General features: G+C 40.4%; 2 protein-coding genes across 6 annotated transcripts; one reads left to right on the top strand and one right to left on the bottom strand.

Annotated features, from left to right (window-relative positions):
• Positions 1-320: 320 nt before the first annotated feature.
• On the top strand, positions 321-3,821 carry trim107 (tripartite motif containing 107). 4 transcript variants are annotated; one of them, XM_047051527.1, is made up of 2 exons: positions 321-404; positions 1,502-3,820. In XM_047051527.1, the coding sequence occupies exon 2, from the start codon at positions 1,507-1,509 to the stop codon at positions 3,040-3,042; it is 1,536 nt and encodes a 511-aa protein (XP_046907483.1). In that variant the 5' UTR covers positions 321-404; positions 1,502-1,506; the 3' UTR covers positions 3,043-3,820. The 4 variants fall into 4 exon arrangements, with proteins under 4 accessions (XP_046907483.1, XP_046907485.1, XP_046907482.1 ...); XM_047051529.1 differs by lacking the exon at positions 321-404 and adding an exon at positions 438-996; XM_047051526.1 differs by lacking the exon at positions 321-404 and adding an exon at positions 445-1,102 and having other exon boundaries at positions 1,502-3,818.
• Positions 3,822-8,029: 4,208 nt separating this feature from the next.
• Positions 8,030-16,822, bottom strand: hvcn1 (hydrogen voltage-gated channel 1). Of its 2 annotated transcripts, none has more exons than XM_047051539.1 (6): positions 16,207-16,822; positions 14,641-14,812; positions 10,995-11,099; positions 10,565-10,796; positions 9,792-9,904; positions 8,030-8,193 (listed from the first exon to the last, which is right to left on the bottom strand). In XM_047051539.1, exons 2-6 carry the CDS (start codon positions 14,806-14,808, stop codon positions 8,137-8,139), a joined length of 675 nt encoding a protein of 224 aa, XP_046907495.1. In that variant the 5' UTR covers positions 14,809-14,812; positions 16,207-16,822; the 3' UTR covers positions 8,030-8,136. The 2 variants fall into 2 exon arrangements, with proteins under 2 accessions (XP_046907495.1, XP_046907496.1); XM_047051540.1 differs by having other exon boundaries at positions 10,995-11,102; positions 14,646-14,812; positions 16,207-16,672.
• Between the last annotated feature and the right edge of the window lie 10,368 nt (positions 16,823-27,190).

Raw genomic sequence — 27,190 nt, forward strand, 5'->3', positions numbered from 1 at the left:
TATGTTTTTTTAAATCTTATTTCTCCAAACATAAAGTGAAACACTCATCCCCAACACGGCGTCCTATGTTTTAAGTGGTTAGTAAATACAAATGGTAACATTGTGTCTTTTGCTTGTAAATTACACTTAAAGGACACGCACATCTGTGGAACGTGAGTATATTACTGCGTCCTTTACCATGCGGATAGATAGGGTTGCCAACAGTCCCGAATTGTCCGGGACATCCCGATGTTATGGGGGATTTTGATTTGTCCCGTCAGGGACAGCTCCAGTCCCGTATTCCAATCACAGCCTCGCCGGCCAATAATAGGCTACTGTAAACGCGCCAAAACTCACGCAAACGTTGCTATGGGACACGGTTGTTGCCTGTTGGTGACAGTGTGTGTGAACTGGCCACTGGTGAGGTGAGCGTTATCTTGTGTCAAAATGAGAAACTTGTAATAATTGTATTGACTATATGAACAATACGTCCAAGCGAGTACAGTAGTGGTTTGCCAAAATTACACAAATGAGTAAGTTTATGGTATGGCTAATGAAAGCTTGCGGTTTTCGTTATTGTCGGTCAGCTATTGTCATGCGCGCGTGCACCTGGAAAAAAGTGTCCCTCATTTGGGGTTGAGGAAGTTGGCAACCCTACGGATAGATGATTTGTATAATTTAATAAGAGCAACTGAAATGTTAATTATGCGGCGATATAGGACTACTGACTTTTGAGATATACTTTTTTTTATGGGTTTTTCGTTTCCAGATCATGTGATTGGGGTGAACTGCCAATATTTGAACAGAAACCATTGTCTCCGCTGTTTCAAGACTGTAGGTAGCAATGTAACAACAGGTGTCTCAAAATGTGTATTTCATCGCTGCAATTGGAGTAGGCCTACATCGCAGTAAAAGGTTTTAAAATATATTTGTGACTCCATAACATCGTGCTGTTTTGGATCTTGAAGGCTACTTTTGGAATCATATAGGCCTACATACGCCCAACTTTCGAGACAGGTGCGCACCTTGCCACAATGTTTCTGTAACCAAAATGTTATTAGGGGAATTTACCTTTTCAAGCGCGCGGGACAGCTAACGTCAACGATTTGTAACTTTTGTAAAGGTACGTGTATATATTTAATAGCTGTAATTTCTAAGGAAATCGAAAGTTACCAACAGTAACGCCCACATTAATCGTGTCTTGGACTTCGTTCCATGACTCATCAAAAATGAGCCAGTAGCCACGGCTACTTAGTCGAGTAAACACGAGCTGGAGCAAACCTGTTGGATACTATTAACATTTTCCAAACATTTGTAAATAATGAAAAAATATAAGATTAACTATCAGAAAAATCGCTAAAATGACGGACAAATCAACAGCGATTAAATGTATGTTACAGTTGCACTTAAAACGGTACACATTTGGTTGTTATCACGCACAGTTGCTTACTTTTAATAGATAGTCTATATACCTTTTAATTGTATTTTTCTAATAACATTTTATTGTTTTTCTCACAATCAGCCACCATGTCACTTGGTGAGATGGATGGGCCTCTGGCATTGGAGCTGAGCTGTCCTATCTGCCTGCAGTTATTTTTGGAACCAGTGTCTTTACCCTGTGGCCACATCTACTGCATGGCCTGCCTGCAGAAGGCAGTGGATGCGGACCACCATCACTGCCCTGAGTGCCAGACAGAATATCAAGGAACCAAGGACCTGAGGAAAAACTTCAAGATGTGTAGCATCATTGAGAGATACAAAGCCACAGCAGGAAGCCGTCCTACAAATATTGAACCCACGTCTGACACTGACTACACAGGTACACCTCAGGTGGTCCAGCAGGTGGCGGTAGCAACTAACCCGACCAATTTTGATAGCTCAGGGTGTCCTGAAAAAAGGCAACAGGAGTCAGACCTGGGGGGCAAACAGGCTTTTCATATTGCTGGTCCATTATCCAGCTCCTCAAATAATGAACTAGATAATCCCAAAGCCAAAACAGAAATGGATGAACTAAAAGACAAACTAGCATCCCAATTGGCAGAGCTGACACACAAATTACAAATGTCAGAGGAGCATCTGAAGAAGGGAGAGGTTAGGGAGGTGGAGGTGAAGGCCTACAACAGCCAGTTGAGAGTTAGGACAGCCAGGCAGCTGGAGCAGATAATGGAGTTAATGCTAAATTACAGCGAGGGGGTGACAAATTTAATTGAGGTAGAACTTAAACCCATTGAGGAGGGTATGGAAAGTCGCAGGAAACAAGCAGTAGAGGTAACCAAGCATCTGAGCGAAGCACACTTCCAGGCTGAATCCTTATTGACTGAGAAAGATGAGACTGTGTTTAACACTGAACTCCGGATGGTACTGCCACGCATCGCAGAGCTGATGGCCCAGCCATTGAAAAACTGGGATGGTAATCTTGAATCCCAAATCAACCCAGACCGGGTTTGTTCTGAGCTGGAACGGAAAAATGTTGAGTTGAGGATCGGACTTGGGGCGGCTCAGCGCTCTATACGAAACATCCTCAACCCCTCAGAGTTGACCTTTGACCTTGAAACAGCTCATCCCAACCTCGTCCTATCAGAAGACCTAAAGACGGTGACCTATAGTGCAGTGAAACAGGCCTACCCAATCCTGCAACAAAGATTCAGCAGTTTCCTCCAGGTGCTCAGCTCCCAGAGCTTCTATGGAGGCGAGCATTGTTGGGAGGTGGAACTAGACGGTGCCCCCTGGATTGTAGGTGTATGTTACAGCAGTAAGCTGGAACGTAGCGGGCTAGCTAGTGCCTTGGAGAGCAGCCGCAGTTCCTGGTGCCTGATGTGGGTTGATAACCTGCTCAGAGCCTTTGAGCAAGGCCATGATGTTCCACTGAAGAGGACCACAATGCTGCGCAGGATGGAGATCAGGCTCAGCTTCAAGACCAAGAGACTGAGCTTCTACCATGTGAGCCCTTGCAGTGGGAAGACTCACATGTACACCTTTAAGGCCAACCTTACGGAGCCAGTCCACCTGGCCTACAGGATGATGGCAGGCCAACCTAAGGCATACATCACAGTGCGTTCGTGAGAGCCTAACTGTGATGGCAGTGTATACGTTTAAGTTGTTAGAGTAACAAACAAAAAAAATAATTACACATTTTATGTGAATGCAGTACTCAGTGCTGCAATAATATAATCCAGAATAGTTTTGCAAGATTAAAATAAAATGTATAACTATTTAGGTTGGTTTAAGCGCATTTTAGGCATCTGTGAAGTCACATTGCTTGCCAAAAAAGTTTTACGAATAAAATTTGATTTGAAAGGGATCAAGGTTGGTTTGTTGTTGTTGATTTTATGTGTCTATCCAATTCATTTACATGTTTTTGGGACATTTTTTGGGACTGTATGTTCTGGATGTAAACATTGATGCTGGTTGCAATGTATTGTTCTAGAAACATTTGTATCTGTGGTGACATGAAAACCAGAGGAAACAATAAAGTAATCAAGTTTAACACCTATTCATATTATTTGCATGCAATAAAGGTCAGATGTCTCAGACCAATTAACTTAACATTTTCAAGTCACTGTCTTTCAGACGTTAACTGCACCACCTTTGGTTATTGCCTGTTTTTGGGGCTTTGTATATTCATTTGCATTGAGTAAACATGTTTTAACTGCCAAATAGTAAGCTTAAGTATTTGGCAGTGTATTCACGTGTTGAAGGGAAATTAGGAAAGCTACAGTTTTCAATCTCAGTCCAGGTACAGCAATACATCAAACCAATGAATATACTGATATAACTAGAGGGTACAATTTCTGGGAAAATTGTGAGGCGTGCTTCCATCCGTTGCAGATGAGTCAATTTTATTGCTTACATTTTACTACTAATATTTCTGTATATTTTAAATAATTATGCATAGGCCTATTTACTAGCCTATTTATGATTCTAACAATGTTGTCACTGGCAGTCATGGTCGTAACTACCATTGAGGACACCGAGGTCGTGTCCTCTGTATTTATTTTTTTGCTTAAATTGTGGTATATATACTCAAAATAAAGTACACGTGAAACTGACTGCAGGAAGATGATCTTGGTCTCCCACAAACCGTATTGTGATTTTATACTTGGAAGAGCCAAGAGTAGCTCGAGAGTTTGGACATACGTGCTGCATGTCATCAACAACACGCACTGTCGCTATAATAACCATCACACACAAGTCGGGCACTAATGTTAAGTGAGTTCAACATAGACTGCGGCTGCATGAATTGACCGGCCAGAGTAGCCGCTTGCAGTCGGGGAGGAGTTAAAAACGGCTCTGTGAAGTCGAACATTCCAGCTTCTCGTGGTTTCCTGCGTAGACGTCAGGCATGGCCAATCAAGCGCTGTTTGCTTACTTTACTTTATTTATAATTAAAAGTAGTCTTTCCGTTAGTGAAGAGGCGGATAAAAACCCTTTCTTCAACAATTATTTTATTCAATTAAACAGTTTGGTCCGGATTTGAGCATTGGCGAAACTTGAGGTGTCAGAATAATTACAAAACACATGTCAAAGTTGTCCTGTGTGAGTCTGGCCAATCATGAAATAGCTGTGTCGTCATTAGAACCCGTGCCAGAGAATGTCTAATATAGGGTTATTAGGGTTATGTTTAATTAGGGTTATTAAATAATAATAATAATACTAACAAAAACAACAGGTTTCCTCCTACTGGAGGAACCCTAACTAACAAAAACAACAGGTTTCCTCCTACCTAGAAACCCAATATTTTAATGTTTTGGGGATTTGTGGTGTTCTAAAGAACTGACCTAAATCACACGCAGTTAACTGTTGTCTTTCATTTCAGTGAGTCAGGACCAGGGACAGCCCCCTCACTGTGGTGGATCGTCACTTCACGGAACCAACCTGTGTCAAAGTGTCTAAAAACATTTGTATGAGCACACATGAAGTAGACCTACAAATAGCCTTAGCATGTAGCCTAAAGACTGCAGAGGGAGACCTGCACCATCTTAAAATGGACAACAATAACTTCTGTGTACTTTTTGTATATATTATCCCTCTGTCCCAGGACAATTAATTTTCTTTTTATTCCTAATCCATGACTTAATAAAATTCATTCTCCAGTTTTAAGTCTTAGGGTGATGTTCTCTGATAACAAACAAATAAACCTATTCAAAAGTCATAATGATTATATTTTTGCTCCTTAAGACTCTGAAAATGGCCAGATTTAAATAATGTAATGATTAAAAAAAAAACCCGAACCCGCCTAGACGTTCTGACTCAGGACCTTTGGGCCCTGCGTACGGCACTGTGAGTAATATTATTACAGTTACTTATTTAAGTAACATGCATTACTACAAGTACCTGCATGAATTCAACAAATGACTTAAATAGCCTTATAAATACAGATTGTTGCCTAAACGACACTTCTTGGGCGCAGTAGGTTGACAGTTTGCATTTGGATCACGCTGCAGGCAAACACAACAGCAATCATGGCCGCAGAACGTGTTACGTTTTCGGCGTGGAAATATTCACGCTATTTCGCTTTTATTGAAGATATTAGAAAAAAAACATTTAAGTTAAATGCAAACTGTCCCCCAACAAAATATTATCTACTGCCAAAACAGCACTTCAAACTTCTCGAAAGTGTCCACAGAGAAACAAAGCTGGAAGCTAGCGAAAAATCCACTTTAAACTAGGGGTGCACCGATCTGATATTAAGATTGGATATCGGCCCCGATATTAACAAAATAGCCGGATTGGAGACTGGGAAAATTGGAGATCCACTGGCCGATCCATCCATAATTTTTTTTTTTTGCAGCACATCATGTCATTTGTCAGCAGCATGAGTTAACCGAACCTTTAGATGCGTGAGTTCAAAATATTTCCGACGGTCTCCACAGCTAGCATAATACTCGTAGCAATGCTACTAGCATTCTAGTGTTACCTGTTAGCCTTCTCATTAGTACATTTTGAAGCCATACAGCGTTTGTTGCATAGTTTTTGTCTATCGGAAATTATTCATTTGGAATTTTTGAAATCGCATATGCGACTCTACGCTGTGAGACCCGCATTCAAACAATCACATATGTGCGACGCTACTCCTTAAAGGGTTAATCTACACGTAGATTCTACAGTAGGCCTATTAGTAGAGTTGTTGAGCTGCAGGAATGAGGCGTGCTCCTAGCATTGTGCTTTTGGATGTGCTTGATTATGTTGGTGGTAGGCTATTGTACTTTGCAGTACTACCACCAACCCTCACCAACATTTACTTTGCAGACATTGCAAACAGCCAACGAACTAGTTGGCGTGGCAAGCGTGAAATATCTCCACACAGCCTTTTGCAAAACGACACTATTTTGTTTCTACTGCCACATTTATTTATTTTAATACGTTTGATTACATTCTATTTTCGAATTTGAATGCATTATTGTTTTTAAAATAACAAATAAATAAGAATTCAGTACATTACGTCGGTTATTTTGTCTTAGTTAGGAAAGTAATGTTTAATTAGGAAAGTCTGGTGCCTTTAGTCTCTTCCACATGGTGGAAGGAAGGTATAAGGTGGGAGGTATACAGTTTATTATTAATTCAACAGCGGTATCGGATCGGTATTGGGTATAGACAGATACACAAAGCCCAGGTATCGGCATTGGTATCGGGACTGAACAAGTCGGATCGGTACATCCCTACTTTAAACCATAAGAGAAATGGCGACCCGTTTCCACAACTCGCTCCTAAAAGTTATTGTAAAAGCAGAGTGCGAATTATACATTGACAATCGGGGGAGTCAACTTCTTCCCCAGGGCATTAAGTAATGTTTACGATTACAGGTAAGCACGATATATAAATGTATCGACACCTTCGACCTGTTGTGTTTACCTCTTTTGGGGGGATCCAAGTCTTAATTAGAGGGGTCAACCCCCCCCCCCCCGTATTACTTATAAGTAATATAATAAGTAATAATATTACTTTGTACAGAAAGTAATAATGTAACTTAATCACACTACTTTTACTGAACAGTAATTAGTAATAACTAATATATTACTTTTTTGAGTAACTTCCCCCAACACTGGTAGTGAGTATAGGAATGACTATATAATAAAAATGGTACTAAGCATTTAAAGGTGTAGGTTATAACAAGTGTTAGAAGGCACATTATAGGGGATGACTGGATGTTGTTAAGGGTTGGTTGAAGGTTGTGTTCCTAAAACAAGCTCAATCTGAACATTCCCTAACAAGCCGAATATCTGGGCTTGAGCTATCAACATTCAGAAACGCGTATCTTCTTCAACTATTTTCAGATTTCAATGTATGACACATCATTTGAAAGCTTACAACCTGCACTTTCCCAATCTGTAAAAACACTAGAAATTACATTGGCAGACAACGCCCCTTTTCACCAGACCGTGTCACAAATGTACACAGTTGTAAACAGTTCCTATGTAACTACAGTGTTGTTGCTATAGATATGTGCTGTGTAGTTACATGGTAGTTAATGTACCCTTAATGTAGAGAGTTGCATAGCATACCATTTCAAAAGCATGTGGCCCGAGAGGGCAGAATTCTAGTATTTCATACAGTTCCATAGTAATAAATGTAATAATTTAATGTATGTATTTAGCAGACCCTTTTCTCCAAATCTACAAACAGATTTGAACCTACAACCTCTTGATATGCAGTCAAGTGTTGTAACTGCTGAGGTAAAATCTGTCTTATAGCTGAATTCTCATACATTCTTTAAAACGGTATATCTTTGGAGTATCACATTAGTGTTGGGTAACATGTAAGGTTTTTATTTCATGAACAAAGTTTCCAGCTTGTTAATAATAATTCAAAATGTGAGGTTGAAAAAGGTGGATTATAAAAAAAATTGACAAATCTTTTCTTGCAACTGTATTTATTATATGTATTTATGAATCACTTAAAGGAACTAGTCTCCCCAATGACAGGATTGTTCTTGTCATAAAAAAAAACGTTTTACTTCCAAAAAGGGTTGGTCCATTTAGCACACTTCCTTTTATAAACTTTAGGCATTCTTAGCAAAACATAGAAGGCATCTAAAAAAATATTTACATTGTGTAGCATTTTTTTTTTATTAAACCTTTCACAACACACACCTTTGATTCAAACTGGTTCATTGAAAATATGAAAACAACCAAATCCAAATTTGGGTTTCCCCTAAACTTAGAATTCAATGTTGTGCTGTCTCAGGAGAGCTCGAAATTTAGAGTTTTCCTGTTCCTAAAAAGAAAAGGAAAAGATATTTAGGATCAAAATGTTAGAACCTGGATAATGGATGCTTGGTACACGACAGCACCTAGCACAAAGCATCCATTATTGTCATAACCTTCTTTTTTACATTTCTCAGTATTTGTTAGACACATCCATCCATAAGCTCAGTTGAACAAGTCTGTAAAAACGAGCCTTTGTGTTGTTAGACGGGACTCTCTTTTCTTTGTAAAATGACACAATTTTACCTTTACACACACATTATGGGCATGGTGCATCCATAGTTACTTTGAGTTGGGTCACTTCCAATCAAAATCCCCTCGAAAATAATTGCTAATATTTCCGCTGTATCACAACCAATTGTAAAGCCCTCTGCTACATCAACTCACATTGTAAATACCCAGTTACAGCAAAATGTTATCCACATCTGTTGGGTAGTATTCGGTTGTTGCACATCACCTTATGTTTGTTGTACTGGACTCAGAATCAAATGCAATATTTTTGTTGCTATTTGTAAAAATGTTCTCACTGATCCAACAAACGTAAATGTTCTGAAACTCCTGTAGGAAGCTCTTATCTGAAAGCTCAGGGTGTTTGAATAATATTCGCCTGAAAAATAAATATACCTTGACAGGGCTCTCAAGTGTCACACATTGAGAGTGACAGTCACTCATTTCGGTCTTTAGTCACGCCCTCCCGCCACACATTGTATTTCTCACGCCGAAAAAAAAATATTCATAATATATTTAATATGTCGCAGCACCCAACCAAAATTCCTCTGGCCGCCCCACTGTCACTATGGAACTGGCAGTCAAGCGCGTCTTATCAGCCAATCAAAAAAAAGAAAGGGTCTATACAATAGCCAATCGGAAAATAGCACCATTGTATCTGGGTAAGATTTAATGCAACAACCAATGGAAAAAAGCATATCCTGTAATTTTTCGGGATTCTGCTACGTCTTCCGAAAGTTTTGTTCACCTACAAAGCAAACCGCTGGAGCTCGAGCATTACTTTGAGCACAGTCATGATCTCCTGTTTTAATGTTACAACAAATTCACAACTTGTTTGACACAAACAATGTCAACTTGACTGCTGTTAAAAAATGTTTCCCAGATAATTAGCATCAGTTTTTCACGAGTCTCTTAACCAACAGATTTACAGCCTGTTCACTGACAACACCTGCTCAGAACAAGTAGTTCATAGATGTAGCCGGTGTGTATCGGTGAAACTCACTCGTCAGGTAAATAAAACGCCACCCGCATCAACGATTATCTAGCTTTTCGTGGGCGTAGTTGGTAGTGGCGCCGCTTGAGATGTCAGAGGTGGTAGGATCGAATCCGGTGCGGGATGTATATAGGCCCGAATCCTTTGACTTTTAAAATAATGTCATATTTTATTATTATATCCTGGCCATGGATGCATTAATCATTGCTGCCTTTCAAAGATGTCAGGTAAAAAACAATTAATTGAATAATTTTGACTCCCTGACGGGGGGGGGGGGGGGGGGGGGGGGGGGGGGGAATGTCACTCTTGCCTGTCTTCAAAACTTGAGAGCCCTGCCTTGAGGATTTTTTGTGTTTTTAACATTGAAATTAGTTACTTTGACTCACCATTTTGAGATTGCACTCTTGTAGTTCACCAACACGTTGGACAAGATGGTCATTGCTCTCCTTCAGCTTGTGAACTTTGTGATCAGCACGGTTTTTCACAGATACAATGATCCCTGCGAAGACATGACAGAGTAAATGTCTAAAATGTATGTCCAATGAACAATAAATCTGTTCAAAATGTAAATGTTTTAGTGTCATCTTACATGTGCTGAAACAAAAGAACCCATAAATTTGCCATATGCACTTTTTTTTTCCACAGATTACTTTGTATATTTATCATACAATGCAGCTCTCATTTTACTTTGAATTCTAGAGACGACAATTACGTATGTTTGAAAAATAATTTTTGTGTAAAATAATCTATAATATAATTAAATACAGCGTATACACACAATGTTTACAGAATACAGCCCTTACTCAAAATATCTTACCAATGTCACCATCAAGTGGCAAGTTCAAGGCTCTACTCTGAGGTCAACAACTGGTTTGAACTCAGTATTAGCAAGAAACCCCCCCCAAAAAATGGTTTCCATCCTTTTTATATACCTACACAAATACCTATAGAGTATACAATCAGTCTGATTGTTATGCTTTGGAAATTGTGTTGTTTGTAAAATACCTTAGAATATTCTTTTTGAGAATTGTAAAAATGTTCCAGTGATCACAGTCCATAGATAATAGTTTTGTCCTCACAGTAACTACATTCTCATACATTCTAAATGTATTAATTGAGCAAAGTTGTGTCCTTAGATGAATGCCAATCAATTTCTCACCATTAACAATCCTTGCAACTCTCCAGAGTCTAAGGAGAATGAGAAGCCCCATCCCGTCAGACACATCCTCATGGGAGATGAACACTATGTCCAGCACAAAGGACACTATCACCACCAGCCCGTCAAAGATCTCAAACTTGTGCATGAAGAACTCCAGGCGGTAGGCAAATATCTTCCCAGCTAGCTCCACCATGAAGAAGGTGAGCAGAGCCAGACTCAAGTAGTGAAATACCTAATAAACAGTTGTTTTGTTGTTTTACTGAGTAAAGTGCATTTTTCAAGTTAAAGTTATCAAACTTAAATCACATGTACCGAAATATGGCAATCAGACATTCTTAGTGTGGGAATTAATAATATAAAGTTATACAATAGCCATAAAGTAAAATTATTGATCTATTAGATTTGAAAACAAATTGCTCTTTCTTCTTACCTCAGGGGCTAAGTGCCCATGTTCCAATCTGATGATTGATAAGTCAATCAGCAGTTCAGCCATGACAAAGATTGCATCCAGAATGACAAGGCACACCACAATTATCTGTGAAATAACAGTGGCTTTAAAATGTCAAATAAAGGAAATTCATCGTGTTTTTGGGGGGATCCAGAGTAACCATAGAGATGCTAATATATGAATTACTTTATAAAGTGAGTATACAAGAATACTTGGGGATTCGAAAGTCCGAAAATCTAAATTTAAAATGTAAATCAATATGAAGAAGTAGATCTGAAGATTAGGGATGGGTATCGAGAACGTTCCCAGTGAACCGATTTCTTGGAATCGTCAGCCAAATTCTTTAACGATTCTGCTAACGGTTCTCTGTGCCGTTGCGCATGCGCAACTTTTATAGTTTATTCAGACTACAGCAAATATGGCAACTGGGCAGAAGCGTTCTACAGTTTGGTTGTATTTCACACAACAAAATGACAACAACGCCACTTGTAATGCGTGTAAAAAGTCTATTTTGTCGAAGGGAAGAAATACAACAAATATGAAAAAGCATTTGAACACAAAGCATGGAATGAAGTTACTGGAATGTCATGTGTTCGATACATGCAGCAGCGCAGCTAAAGGCCCCGTCACACCATAATGTTCTGGTCGACGTTCTATTACGTTAGAGGAAACGTTGCTAATCGTCCATGGTCGCTGGTATAGCGCTGGTATAGCGCCAGAAGAGCGTTGTGTGGACGCTGGTGACGCTGGTAATCGTCGGTGATCGGCAGAGAACGCTGGTCCCCCCAAAAAGTTTTGAACATGCACAAAAGTTCTCATGGAGAAGCGTTTTTTAAACATGCAATTTGAAACGCTGGACACGCTGAAGAACGTTTGTGGAACGTTTAACTAACATTGCACGCATTTGGCTATCGTTAGTCAGTCACTATCCTAGCGTTACTTGGTTGTTATTCATCGTTTTCATCGTTTGCTTTCGGCACACGTCGTGGCGACCCAGTGACACGTCATCACACGCTAATAGTTTTCAGGGGTGTCTTACTTGGTCGCTGTTACACGCTCCTCATGCGTCAGTCCCACGCTAGTCATGCGTTATAGTCACACGTTAGTCATACGCCAAATGTATCCACCTCGCCCTAGAACGCTCAAAATTTAATGATTAGAACTTTCAGAGAACGTTTACCAGAATGTTATGGTGTGACGGGGCCTTAACGTTCGCGCTTCATCTCTTACTATCCAAGGTAGAGCTAAAACTCCTCCAAAGTGATCACAACCCAGTGTTCCACACAGACAAATTTGTGGCGGTGCGCCACTGAATCAACACCGGCCGCCACATATTGCGTTTCGTGATTTTTTTTTTTACACTATTTCGGTTAAGACACGCAGCGTATTCGTTCAGCTGCATTTCCTTTCCCTGCTCTCCCTCTGTCTTTGTCAGTCACGGGTCTTTCTCACATACACACACAGTCACAACGTCAATACACGTTAGCAACGATGCATACATACGCCGGTCTAGTAAGACAGACATCTATATCAGCGAGCCTTCAGCATTAGTGCCGTAGCTAAAGGTCTAGGAAAGTTGAGGCAACTTTTTGCTAGGTACCTACGACAATTCCCTTTGTTTTTGGGGTAGGAAGTTGACTACATTTGCGTGAATTCTCCTATTTCACTCCTCGTGAGCTGTGTGGTGCTGGGAATAGCATTTACTTCCTTGCATATACTGTGCGAGCAGTGTTATGCTAGCTAGTTTAGTTTTGATTGGCAACATACTGACGTTGCTCCTCCACCTAATAAACGCATATAAAAGGGTTCACTTCTCTTGTTAGGCTACTTGTTTGTGCTACCAGGTATCTCATTGTGATGTGTCCATGTAAGGGCTGAACGATTTCTGAAAATAAGCTAATTGCGATTATTTTGACTAATATTACAATTGTGATTTAATATGTGATTATTACATGATTTATTATTAATAAATAAATATATGTATATCAAATTTATTTTAAACAAAAATATAATGATATATTTAACAAAAGGTAGAAGAAGAAAAAAATAGTGATAATTTAAATAAGACTTAAAAGTTAGAGGCTTGATCATGAAAACAGGTCAAGGGTGTTTACAGCAGGCAGCACAGACATATTCCTCTCAGTTGGATTTGAGCACAACACTGATGGAACCATCTTAAGCAGTGGTCACAGCCAACCCGAGATTTGGGATAAACATAAAGATTAATTTGTGGAATTATAATGAATGATCAAACATTAGGAATGGCAAAAACTGTCACTGTCACCTAAAATAACATTACCTCTTACACAAAGAAATACCAATGCTTCATTATAAATGTGTGTAGTAGTGAAAAAAGTATTGTATTCAATACCAGTTTACAAGCTATTACCAAGTTAGTGTCGCCATCCAGATTGTTCACATCCCCGCATAGTTGGGGGGTATCAGGTGTTATAGTCCCAAGATATGGGCGGGGGGGGGGGGGATTTCAGCAGGTATGAATAACAGTGTTGTCAAAATCCTACTCCCCTTCTAATTTTTACATTTATGCAACTACATTGTTTCCTCTAGGATTTGTTTTAGCAATGGGGGCAGGTCTGTCTGACCCCCCCCCCCCCCCCCCGCCCCCATAAATGCTGCCAATTAATAAATTGACCTAATACAGATTATAATCTAATCGATAATAATAATAGTTCGATTTAAAAAGACCAAAAAGGTAGAGGAGGACAGCCTTTAAGAGAGAAAGTGATTCCCCATTGATCTGTTGCACCAGAATTTGCTGCCTGCCGTAAACAGCCCAGACGTTTTTTTTTTCTTCTACCTTTTGTTAAATATATCGTTAAAGTTTTTTGTTTAAAGTAAATTTGATGGAACCAATCAAAATGTAATCATTTATTAGATGTTTTTCAATATCCATTCACAAAGGGAAGGTCCAGGCTTGACTTATCAGGTACTAAAACCAAGCACTGTATATTGCAAGTTAGAAGATAATTACTAGGCTGTGGGAAGCAAGATCTATAAAATGGATATGATTGTCAACACAAAACAGGTTAATAACGTTAATAACGCGTTGAACTGACAGCACTTATGGTTATGCATGTGACCAATAACATTTATTTGAATTGTATAAAATATCCTGAAAATTTCTAATTAAATTGCTGGACAATTCTCTGAATAACCTGGTCAGTTATACTATGCAGTACCCATGACACAAGAGCAATCACATGAGCAAGATTACAAGTAGGTTTTCTTGATATTTACTAACTTTCTTAAAGTTGAGACTTCAATCTTGAAGAAATATCTCAAATGCAATGAGCCATGATCCAAATCTCAAATGCAAATAGACATAATCCAAGTAAGAACTGTCATTGTATTTATACATTGCAATAACCTTTCGCAAAAGCCATTCTTAAAGTCCTTTGTTTAATGTATCTACAGGATTTGTTATAACTTATTTGATCTCAATAGCGTTTGTTCTTTACTCTGTCCCAGTTTGGCATCAAACTGCTCTAATTATGTTTAGGTTGAGACACTGAGGTGGCTAGTAGGAAGTAATTGTACCGTAGCTTGAATATTAGAATATTTATAATCGGTGTTTGTGGTGATGTGTTTATGTAGCAATGAATGTTACCTGGAAATGATTGGAGCTGTACAGTCTTCGCATTGAATCTTGGAAGGTAAGTCCTTGAAATGGTCCCGTAGCTGGGCCCAGCTCCTCACTGGCCTCATGCAGTTCTTCATCCCACTTTACACCATGATCATCGCCCACAACTGTAAAATGTCTCAGGAACCGTGCCATAGTGCTGTGGAAGGAGGAAATGATTAAAGACGGTAACCTATTTAAGAAATGTTCAATTATTTGTGTGTGAAACATTTTACAAATTGAGAAAACAGTAATCTGATGTATGTAATTTATGTGTTAATTTATGTAATTTGAAATAAATTAGCAAATGTTACAAGCTTTAACAGTTAATAACGACAACGATAAAGCTGATCACTTTTAATTAGTCTCACTAGATGAAAAGTAAAACTTTTAAATTGTGGTTTTAATATAGTGAACTGGTTCCACATATTTTGCCTTCTAGCAGCTAATCTGGCGTAACAGTGGCTGCAAACAGGTTACTGTAACTTCCTGGGCTTTTATCACGCTGGGGCAACAACATTGTCTCTGTTGCAACAAATGTAAGAGATGACTGTGATGATCAAAACTGTAGCGAATTAATTGTAAAATATGCTCAACTACAGAGGGTACAATTTCTGGGGAAATTGTGAGGTGTGCTTGCATTCGTTGCAGATGGGTCAATTTTTTTTACTTACATTTTACCGCTGATATTTCTGTATGTTTTACACCTCACACCACGACTGGGAACTGTGTCTGTATTGACGTGTCCCCTGGCTTGCCAATTGTTTAGCAGGGTCAACTTTGCTGGCCTGATTTAGCACTGACATAAATCACTCAGACGCCAGTCAAAGTTAGCAATCACTGGGGTAATTCCTCTCACTTTAATAGTTAGACTGCACAAATGTTTGGCCACATACAACTTCCTTTGTTGGTGGGTTTTGTTAGCATATTTCATGTATTTGTAATCCTAGTCATAAGGAGAAGTGTAGATTGTACAATATCTTGCAATATCTGCCAAATCATTCTGACTTGCAACCTTATGCTAAACCTAAAAGACTAGAATGTATGTATAGGTAAAAATAAATTGTGACTGTATTGCCAATTGCTAAATGGGTGCTTCAAAAACAGTAGTTTAACCCCACATGACTAGACAAATTACATATCTAAAAAGACACAAACCTGTCTGTACAAGATTTGACAGTTACTAAAACCCAGAACCCCAACCTCAGAAAAGATCCTAAGGTTACAGGTAACTGAACTGACCTTGAGAGCATTTGCAAGAAATAATGAGAGAAATGTCCCAAACTCAGGTGTGGAGGCTTACAAGAAGGCTCCAAGATGCAATTGCAAAGCACTTTTACAAAGTATTGAAAAAAGGATCTAAATATGAAAGTAAGATACTTCTCTCAGTAAAATTCTAAACATTTATAAAATAATGTCTCCTTGTGGATTGTAGATTTTTGAGCAAAAAGGCATTAAATATATTTTAAAGTTTAACTACTCAGCAAAATGTGAAGGGGCCAATAAGGTTCGACCAGTAACCGACTTTAAAGAAGAAAGCGATGGGAATGTTACCTGAGTATACAACTTTAGATCTTGGTCAGACGAAAAAAGATTGGATAGTCCTCTTCTTTAGATTGGCGAGAAAGGCTTTTAAATTGGCATATCAGAGGTACTTCGTACCTGCAAATGTATTTAGCACTTTTGGATTGAAGTTTACAAGAATGGTTAAACATCCTCCTTGGCCACGGGACCCAAGCTCCGCCTGCATGTGCAAGCCCTTTCCTACAGGAAGCGTGTGACCAATTTCCAGCCTGTAATGTTTCTTCTGACTGTCCGTACTTCGTTGGGAAGTACAGTTTAACTGATGTAAAAATGTGGACAACTGTTGATGCTCACGTACTTGCAAAATTACGTAGTTTCTTGCAGTGGTGGTTCAAAATGATCCAACATACGTCTATATTGAACACTGAATACACAGTAGCCTGTTACTTTCAACCTTTCGGTTCCGCAGTGGCGATTTCTTTAAGACTGCAAGGCATTTCAAAAAAATTCATGGTCAGATATTTACTATTGTGTTAACATTTTAAATGCTTGTTTAGAACACGTTCATATCGAAGACGAGTTCGTTCAGAATCAGCTATAGCAGGTGACTCCTGACTGAATTCCTTCTCATACATTCCCGTAGTAGTTCCACAGTGCGTTTTCCTGTTGAAGCTCAGCTTCCATGGACTTCAATGGGACTGGGCTGCTTTGAACAGTTTTTTTTCAGTGCTTCGAAACTATACGGTCATTGGATAAATGCTGCAATTATGTCTCCAGGGCTCTCAAGTTTTGAAGACAGGCAAGAGTCACATTTGTTGTAACATTAAAACAGGAGATAATGACTGTGCTCAAAGTGATGCTCTATGGAAGCAAATCGTGACCAAAATTCAAATGAAAATGCATTTCCAGAAATGCATTTTCATTTTAAGAATGTGGCTGCATTATTTGACTCATAAATCAAATTAGTATTCAATCATCCTATTTGCATTTTCATTTTCTTCTTTAAGACTGCTCATTCTTTCCCTTAATTAAAATGAAAACGAAAAAGACATTTGAAATTTAATTTTCAAAATATGCCCCAGCAAATAGATACCAAAATTCTATTTGAAATGTAAAATTTGAAAATGAAAATGCATTTCCAGAAATGCATTTTCATTTTAAGAACGTGGCTGCAAAATCGTGACCACAATTCAAATTCAAATGCATTTCCAGAAATGCATTTTCATTTTAAGAACGTGGCTGCAAAATCGTGACCACAATTCAAATTCAAATGTATTTCCAGAAATGCATTTTAATTTTAAGAATGTGGCAGCAATATTTGACTCATAAATCAAATTAGTACTGATTAGTACTGAGCGGACATTGCATTTTCATTTTCATGTTCTGCCCGCAAAGAACTGCCCATAATTCGAAAACGAAAATGCATTCTGAGCGGCGCAGTAGAGTGACGTCAGTAGCCGCTCTTCTTCAGCTCCCTGCTGACCGAGCTACCCATCTTGTTCGGTAGGGGGCGGTGTGCACATACGCATTGCATTACATGGCAAATGTGCCGGGAAATTGATTGAATTGCCGGGTCTTTAGAGGACGCATCACAGATCATGGCGCTCCCTCAAATTGTGCAGACACTGATAGAATTAGCTGAGCTGGTAGAAACTAATAATATATCTGAGTCTGATGCCCGTGACCGAGTAGAACAAGTCACAGAGAGCTTGGCTGCATACTCTGCCGTCACAGACGTACACATTAATGAGGTTGCCATAGTAAACCTCTCTTCAGTCCTGGAACGGCTGGATGCTGTGGAGCCTCAAATGGGACGGGGACGACCAACCATCCACATCCCATTCGAGTCCATCGAAAACTATTTATTAAATGGTTTAAAAATAAAGGACATAGCGGAGCTGTTGTCGGCCACCAGACCATCCGTCGGAGGATGCAAAGCAACGGATTTATGGAGCTAGAAAGCTGACAAAAGTATCTGAATTTGAATATGAAAGATCTGAAATATTTGTGTGTCGAATTTCATAAAACTGAAATATATTGCTGTTGAATATATAATATCTGAATTATTTGTATGCCAAATTTAATACAACTGAATTATTTTGATCCAAAAATAAAACATTCTAAAATTCAGATTGCAGGAATTCAGATTCTTAAAATGAAAATGCATTTCTGGAAATGCATTTGAATTTGAATTGTGGTCACGAATTTGCAGCCACGTTCTTGAAAATGAAAATGCATTTCTGGAAATGCATTTGAATTTGAATTGTGTTCACGATTTTGCAGCCACGTTCTTAAAATGAAAATGCATTTCTGGAAATGCATTTTCATTTTCAAATTTTACATTTCAAATAGAATTTTGGTATCTATTTGCTGGGGCATATTTTGAAAATTAAATTTCAAATGTCTTTTTCGTTTTCATTTTAATTAAGGGAAAGAATGAGCAGTCTTAAAGAAGAAAATGAAAATGCAAATAGGATGATTGAATACTAATTTGATTTATGAGTCAAATAATGCAGCCACATTCTTAAAATGAAAATGCATTTCTGGAAATGCATTTTCATTTGAATTTTGGTCACGATTTGCTTCCATAATGCTCGAGCTCCAGCAGTTTGCTTTGTAGGCGAACAAAACTTTCGGAAGACGTAGCAGAATCCCGAAAAATTACAGGATATGCTTTTTTTCATTGGTTGTTGCATGAAATCTTACCCAGATACAATGGTGCTATTTTCCGATTGGCTATAGACCCTTTCTTTTTTTTGATTGGATGATAAGTGGCAGGCTCGACTAAGAACTCCAGGGGAGACGCGCTTGACTGCCGGTTCCATAGTGAGAGTGGGGCGGCCAGAGGAATTTTGGTTGGGTGCTGCGGCATATTCAATATATTATAAATATTTTTTTTCGGCGTAAGAAATACAATGTGTGACTAAAGACCGAAATAAGTGACTGTCACTCTCAATGCGTGACACTTGAGAGCCATGTGTCTCTCCTAGGACGCTCAGCGTCTCTGGGGTGAATGGAGGAGTAGGCTGGCCTGGACGCTGGGCTTCCGCTTGATGATTGGAGGGTCTGTCAAAAGACTGCATCTCCTTTTGATTGACAGTAATTTTGTACTATAAAAAGACATCGAAGCTATTCAAGCTCAGTCCCATCGTGGATTTTGCAGCTGTAGTTGAAAGACAAACTGCAGCAACTTATTTCTTGGTATTTGCTTGGCGAAATTGCTAACCAATTTTCATCATACATTTCATACAATTATACACCACGTTCCTTTTTTCAGTTTAACCTAATTTCCACCTTTCCTCCTACGAGATTAATATTGTTTTCAGCTAAACGATTGGGGGTGTTATTACTTCCGAACACCAGAGGGCAGCAACGACCTGTGATCTGTAGGCCTACACTCTTGACGACACAGCAGCAGGTTCTTTAGTAGAAGACACACCAAACTGGAGGCACACGTTAACCGAGTTTGCTAGTTGCTACTTAGTTAATAAATCTTTGATGAACCCAAGTTTCTGTAATATATATTAGAAACATTACAAGACGGGGCTCCAGTGTGTGTTCAAACAAGGCCAAAAGGGCCTGATGGTATCAGTTGAAAAAGACAATCACACCTGTGCAAGAAACCCTACCCAACCCTCCCTCCCCCCACCTAAATTACCGCTTTCAGCTCTGTTGTACGCTTTAATGAAGTGCATTGAGGCAATCAGTGAGCAAATCCTTTTATTAATAAAAAACATAATATTTTTCTATCAATGTACAACACATTTTAGCCAACATCAATGTATTCATAGGCTGTTACACACCATTTTAAAATGTCCTTAGAAAGAAAATTACTGTTCTGCTTGTGACGATTTGTATATTAGCCTATACTTCTGTGCTTAAAGTTAGTATACTAGCTTGAGACCACCGTAGCCACGGGAATGAGAATGAATGCAATTAGAGGGGCGGCTGTGTCTACATACAATATTTCTTGTTGTTTGTTCACAATTTAAATATTAAGTAAGTTCCAACCAAGTAGGCCTACTTTAATTGTACAGGAGGCATTCCATGAGTGCTGATATTTGACAGCCTCAGACAGCGTGTCTGCCACTGGGCCTTATGAAAAGGCTCTTGTCTTGATTTGCAATGTAGCTAGGGGAGGTTCTAGACCATGGAGGGGGGGGGGCAGTTACATTGGGGCCAGTGGTGCTGTTAGAAGGGCCAGTTACATTAAACATTATTGTTGTCATATCGTTTTCTTCATTGCAGTGCAAGCATTAACAGGCAAAAGTAGTGGCACACCATATGGGGCCCCTGAAATCTTGGGGTGGCACTCCAAAATCAAAAGCCATATCTCAATTTTAGGGATTGTATTATGCTGTTGTAGTATATAAGTTAGTTGAAAACAGCAGTGGGCTGGGGAAGGGTGATAGGATCTGAGTGTGGAGGTATACATGGATTGATATGCCGGATTGTTTTGATATACAGTACACCAGAGGTCGCCAACCTGTCGATCGCGATCGACGTGTCGATCTCGGAGACTTTCCCTGTCGATCTCCAAAATAATTTCAGAAATACTGATCTCCGACTAATTCATGAACGCGGAGGATTCTTAAACTGAACGCGCGTTCTCTTGTACCTGGATTTGCATATTGGCCTGTGCGTGTTGCAAAGCAATTCACCGACAGAATAAATGGGCGTTTTTTCCCGAAGACGACCTTTGAGAGACCTGCTATCCCAGGATACCTGTGGGCGTGGTTGCCGTTGGTTTGTTTATTTACCCGGCCGTGTTGTCCACATAGTGTTAGCAAGCATGGCAGAGGCACCACGAAAGAGGGCGAAAAACTACAGTTTCCATCATGAATGGGAGGAGGAATTCATCTTTACCTTGGTAAAAGACAAGAGTGTGTGTATGTTGTGCCACCAGCCACAGGCACTGTCTAAGCGAGGGAATTTGGAGCGGCACCACAACACTAACCATCCGAAATTCAAAGACTGCTATCCACCAAAGAGCGCAATCCGCGCCAAAAAAGTTCAGGAGCTGAAAGTGGAGTTGAAGGCTCAACAGTCGCTTTTCTCACAACCTACGTCTCAAAGTAAGGCTGCAACTGAGGCGTCATTTCGTATTAGCCACATTTTGGCTAAACACAAGAGACCTTTTACAGATGGGGATTTGTTTAAGGAACTATTGACCGTCACCGCAGAGACTGTTTGCAGCACCTTCAAAAACAAAGAGGACATAAAAGCTGCATTCCGTGCTGTGCCTCTTGGTCCTACAACAGTGACACGAAGGATCGAGTTACTGTCGGATAACGTTGGTCAACAGGTGTTGGAGGACTTGTCACTCTGTGAATATTTTTCACTGCAGTTTGATGAATCGCTGGATGTAATGGACACGGCTCAGCTTGTTGTATTTGTCAAAATGGCTTTCCAGGACTTTACAACAAAGGAGGACTTCCTCACTCTTCTCCAATTAAAAGAGAGAACGAGAGGTGAGGATATTTACAACGTTTTTAAAAGCTATGTCCGTGAAAAGAACATCCCCATTCAGAAACTGGTGGCAATCACTACCGATGGGGCACCGGCAATGTGCGGTGTGCACGCTGGTTTTATAGCACTGTGCCGTAATGATCCGGATTTCCCCGACTTCATGAAGTATCACTGTGTGATTCATCAGCAAGCCTTGGCTGGGAAAGTTGTGGACTTTTCTCATGTCATGTCACTGGTGGTCAAAGTGGTAAACTCGATTCGAGCAAAAGCGCTTCAGCATCGCTTATTCAAGGCGTTATTGGATGAGCTCGATTCGGCGTATGGAGACCTGCTTCTGCATGCTGATGTCAGGTGGTTGAGTCGCGGAAAAGTGCTGCAGCGATTTGTTGACTTGCTGCCTGAGATTAAGACGTTTCTGTCGAAAAGGAACGAGGAGCACGAGGAACTTTCAACGGATGCGTGGCTACTGGACCTGGGGTTTCTGACGGACCTAACCGGAAAACTGAACTCGCTCAACCACGAACTCCAGGGAAAAGACCGGCACCTCCTCCACATGATCAGCGCAGTGAATGCGTTCAAGGCCAAACTCTGTGTCTGGACCACGAATCTGAGGAAAGGGACGCTGACACACTTTACAAACCTGGAAAAAATGTCACAGTCCATCAAAGACTCTTCTGACTTTCACCCTGAGCAGTACTGTGTGCACCTGGACAAACTGGCAGCGGAGTTCAGTCGACGTTTTGGTGAGTTAGAAATCATGAAGGATATTGCTGCATTTCTTTCAAACCCATTCCTGCCTATTAATACAGAGGAGGTTGCAGACCAATTCGAGAAAGCATTTGCTTTGCCAAGTGGAGTGGACATGGAGATGCTTGATTTGCAAAATGACATTGAGCTGAAAGCCAGGTCAAGGGACAGTGACTTTTGGGGACTTGTCAGCCGAGAGAAGTTTCCTCTCCTCAGTGCATGTGCACTAAAAGTGAGTGCCTACTTTGGATCGACCTACCTCTGTGAAATGGCATTTTCACAGATGAAAATCACCAAATCCAAGTACAGGAGCCGGCTTACTGACAGACACCTCACAGACTGCCTCAGACTGGCTGTCTCTGCTTATGAACCAAACTACAAGGCACTCACAGACAGTGTTCAGTCACAGCCATCACACTGACTTGTCACATGAGAAATTTGTCAGTGTTGTGTTGTAACTTCAGTTTATAAATAAAACCGTTCATATCCAGCCTGCTCATTGCAAAAGTGTTTTTTCTTGTTCATATTGTTCACAAAGTGTTTGATTTCATTCAATTACAATAAGGCCAAATATAAAGTTAAGTTGTAAGTTCAGTCTGGAGTCTGTTCTGTCTCTCAACGCCTCAATAGGTAGATCTTCGGGTCACCAAGGCAAAGGTCGGTGATCTTTGGCCTAAAAAGGTTGGTGACCACTGCAGTACACAGTCATCTTTTATGCAGGATACAGAGAGAATAGAGTATAGAGACTTAAACAATTGGAAAGCGTGAGAAGGTAAAGTGAGTGGAGAAAAAGAAAAGCAGAAAAGTGTAACACCTTCCCATTACCATTATCTCTAATTCACTCTCCTCAGTCTCATCTGTGTTGTATGTCTGCAAACTGCTATAGTATGGGCCTACACACAAGTTATTAAAGTCATCGGACTTGTGTGGGAAGGATTTGACAAGTGTGATGACTGTATTCCTCCACAGATACCATGGGCTTGGATATGGAGTTGGACCAGTGACTATTCACTTTGACTTGATGCCTGTGACCTGTGAAGAATGAATGGCACCATACAATGGTGAAGGGCTATAACCCAGGGTTGATTGCAACTGGTATTGGAAAACACATGTAGTAGGGCAGAATAAAGGAACTGGTTCGGCCCCTGGTTAGTCCCCCAAAATGTTGCAGAAACAGCAGAAAATATGACATAGCATTGCATCAAGGCCCAATTGGAGCAGAAGTCATAGGTTATTTACAATTGTAGTAGGCCAAAAGATTTGTTTTAAAAGTTCAGGGGTGTAATTTGTTGGATATAAAAGGTGTAGCACAAACAAAGGAAATCTGATTTTCCTGTGAACCCTCTCGTTGCTGCTCCGTGCTGTTTTTGGACTTTAAAGAAGTTGAATTTGGACATTGAAAATGATCAGAACTTTGAAAAAAGTATCCACAACAGTGCCTCTGTCAGTTGTGTGTCTATGTAAAATGCAAAGGTAGCCCACATGACCTCAACTTGCTCACTATGATTGCCTCAATGCACTTCATTAAAACGTACAACAGAACTGAAAGCGGTAATTTAGGTGGGGGGAGGGAGGGTTGGGGAGGGTTTCTTGCACAGGTGTGATTGTCTTTTTCAACTGATACCATCTGGCACTTTTGGCCTTGATTGAACACACACTGGAGCCCCTTCTTGTAATGTTTCTAATATATATTACAGAAACTTGGGTTCATCAAAGATTTATTAACTAAGTAGCAACTAGCAAACTCGGTTAACGTGTGCCTCCAGTTTGGTGTGTGTCTTCTACTAAAGAACCTGCTGCTATGTCGTCAAGAGTGTAGGCCTACAGATCACAAGTCGTTGCTGCTCTCTGGTGTTCGAAAGTAATAACACCCCCAATCGTTTAGCATCTCTCCCTCTCTCTCTTTTTCACTTGTGCCAGTATGCCTAATACGGCCGATCAAACAAACGAGTAAATGGCTCGTTATACTGTTTGTGTTATATGGATATTCCGTAATTCCAAAATGAAACAAAACAACGGAAACCAAGACTTTCCCCATAATCTGGTTCTGACCAAAATGGACAAATCGCTATTTTAATTTTTTGCAGATATTAGCATAAAGGATATGGAATAATCAAAACAACGATCAATGGCTCGTTATACCATTTGTGTTATATGGTTATTTCATTATTCAAAAAAACCCGAAACAACCAAAAACAAGCCGTGATACTTAAATGTGTGTTTGAGTAACTAAAATGACAAAACGATATTACGGCCCTATTTTGCGTTTGTCAACACGGGTTGCAAAATAGAAAAACCAATGGCCACAAGGTACACGGACCTAGCCTGGTCCTAACCAGACCCTCGTACATTTCATTTGTACAGAGGGTCTGGGATCTCTCCATTGACAAACGTTAACTTCCTTGAAGGCGGGTCCTCTGTTGAAGTTTAAGACTATTGGATCCGCCCAGAGCCACTCTGATTTGCCATAACCAATCGCAAGCGTTCGCCTTAGCCAACTCCTTCACCACTACTGTAACGGAGCTAGCTGCCGTAGTTGGAAAATCAAACTTTTCCCGAACCCCGTGGGGAGGAGGGCCACAACATCATGGCCACCAACAAAACTCAGCAAGGAATGTTCTTGCTTTAACCTATGGATATTCGGCAGCGTTGCCACAACCGCAGAATAGTTTCGCTCGCATCTTTCTCCGCCGCCATTACTGAACTACTCAAACTAGTGCACAACATTAACGTCATCGTTCTCAGCCACTCCCTCTGTTCGCTGATTGGACCTACAAAAAATGTGTTTCTGTAAACCGACTTCAGAGCCGAGCTCCCAGACCTAGTACAGAAGCAAAATCCAAATTGAGTGGAAGTACGTAGGAGGGCAGAGCCAGGCTAACACGGACCCTTCTCCTCTACCAAAATCGGCAGTTGTTACCAAGTGAGTCGAGACAGAGTCGGAGGGCGGCGGAGACCGATGACATGGAACAACTGGCAAAGCTATAGCCTATATATTTATGTTCTGTTGTTCTCTTTTTCTGTGTTGGAGTTCTTTTAAGAGCTTGATGGCATCAACATCCAGCCTGATATAAAATCATGAACTTCAATTGTGTCTCTTAATTATAATACCCACACAGAAAATCCAGGTTGAATCAAGTCACGCTAGCTAGCTACTGTATTGCTAATAGCCAATTTTGGATGGTCAAGCATATTTTTCATTGTCTCCTTATTCCTATCAAAGTCAATGTTCAGCCTATAGGCTATGTTAATTTCCTAAGTGACATTTCAGATCGGTTATGGATAGTGAAATATTTGCTGTCTGAGAGATCGGACATAGTATTTAAAAGCATAGATATAAGGAGTTATCTATGGTTAAAAGTGTATATCTTAAGTGCGGCCGGCTGCGATTTGATACATCGTCCACACATCGTCCGGAAGTCAGTTTCGATCAAATGCCAATGATCTCCATACTAGATCTTGCCGACGTATCTTCTACACATCGGGACGTATGTGTGCTATCCAAGATACGTATGTGTGATCTGGGTCTTCCTCCAACTAGCAACTCAGTTTGTTCTTAAAGTTCGGTCGTTCTGAAATCGTCTACTTTTTTCTGTGAAAGCAAGCTGTTTCACCTTTGGCCTAGTTCAGACAAAATCGGAATTTCCGCAATCTGAATTTCAGCAATCTGAATTAGTTCAGACAAAATCTGAATTTCCGCAATCTGAATTTCAGCAATCTGAATTTCAAGAATCTGAATTCCTGCAATCTGAATTTCAAGAATCTGAATTCCTGCAATCGGAATAATTCAGTTTTATTAAAATACGGCATACAAATAATTCAGATATTATATATTCAACAGCAAAATATTTCAGTTTTATGAAATTCGACACACAAATATTTCAGAGCATCTGAGGAATCTGCTGCGGTTCTGGATTGGTCCATCCACAATCATGATACAGACATGCAACTGTCCCATGTCTCTTCTGTCATTGGCTAACAATCCTGCATAACAGCTGTTTAGCGTCTTTGGAGTTTTTACCAAATGGCATGCTGTAAAGATAAGCTTGGTTTCAAACCATCTCCCCCTCCATCATAACTTTTCTTCTCCATGTCCTCAACTCCTCTCTTACCTCCGGCACTTTTCCCTCTGCCTTCAAACAGGCCAGAGTTACCCCTCTACTCAAAAAACCCTCCCTTAACCCTGCCGTCCTCCAGAACTACAGACCGGTATCACTGCTACCCTTCTTCTCAAAAACAATTGAGCATGCTGTATCTAACCAACTGTCTTACTTTCTCTCTCAGAACAACCTGCTTGACCCCAACCAATCGGGCTTCAAGACTGGCCACTCCACAGAGACTGCCCTTCTTTCAGTCACCACTGCCCTCCAGTCTGCCAGAGCGGCTTCCAGGTCATCCGTCATCATTCTGCTGGACCTTTCTGCAGCGTTTGATACGGTTAACCACCAGATCCTGCTCTCCAGACTTTCTGAGATGGGCATCACTGGCACTGCACTCCAGTGGATCTCATCCTACCTGTCGGGAAGATCCTACCAGGTCTCCTGGGGAGGCAAACTGTCAGGCCCTCGCCAGCTCTCCACTGGTGTCCCACAGAGCTCCGACCTTGGCCCCCTCCTCTTCTCTCTGTACACCACCTTACTTGGACCAATCATCACCTCCCATGGCTTCTCCTACCACTGCTACGCTGACGACACGCAGCTGTACCTGTCGTTCCCCCCGACTGATCCGGGGATCTCAGCTAGGATTGAGGCCTGCCTCACAGACATCCCCGCCTGGATGACCGAGCACCACCTCCAGC

The sequence above is a fragment of the Hypomesus transpacificus genome, unplaced genomic scaffold (assembly GCF_021917145.1).
Source record: "Hypomesus transpacificus isolate Combined female unplaced genomic scaffold, fHypTra1 scaffold_159, whole genome shotgun sequence".
Taxonomy (NCBI): domain Eukaryota; kingdom Metazoa; phylum Chordata; class Actinopteri; order Osmeriformes; family Osmeridae; genus Hypomesus; species Hypomesus transpacificus.

Bases quoted from the DNA above. Each gene is read 5' to 3' on its own strand.
- trim107 (XM_047051525.1), top strand. From the start codon at position 1,341: ATGACGGACAAATCAACAGCGATTAAAT. The intron at 1,369-1,501 runs GTATGTTACAGT...TCTCACAATCAG, and splicing joins CAAATCAACAGCGATTAAAT to CCACCATGTCACTTGGTGAG.
- hvcn1 (XM_047051539.1), bottom strand. From the start codon at position 14,808: ATGGCACGGTTCCTGAGACATTTTACAGTTGTGGGCGATGATCATGGT. The intron at 11,100-14,640 runs GTAACATTCATT...GTTATTTCACAG, and splicing joins ACAGCTCCAATCATTTCCAG to ATAATTGTGGTGTGCCTTGT. The intron at 8,194-9,791 runs GTGAGTCAAAGT...TTTTCTTTTTAG, and splicing joins AAGAGTGCAATCTCAAAATG to GAACAGGAAAACTCTAAATT.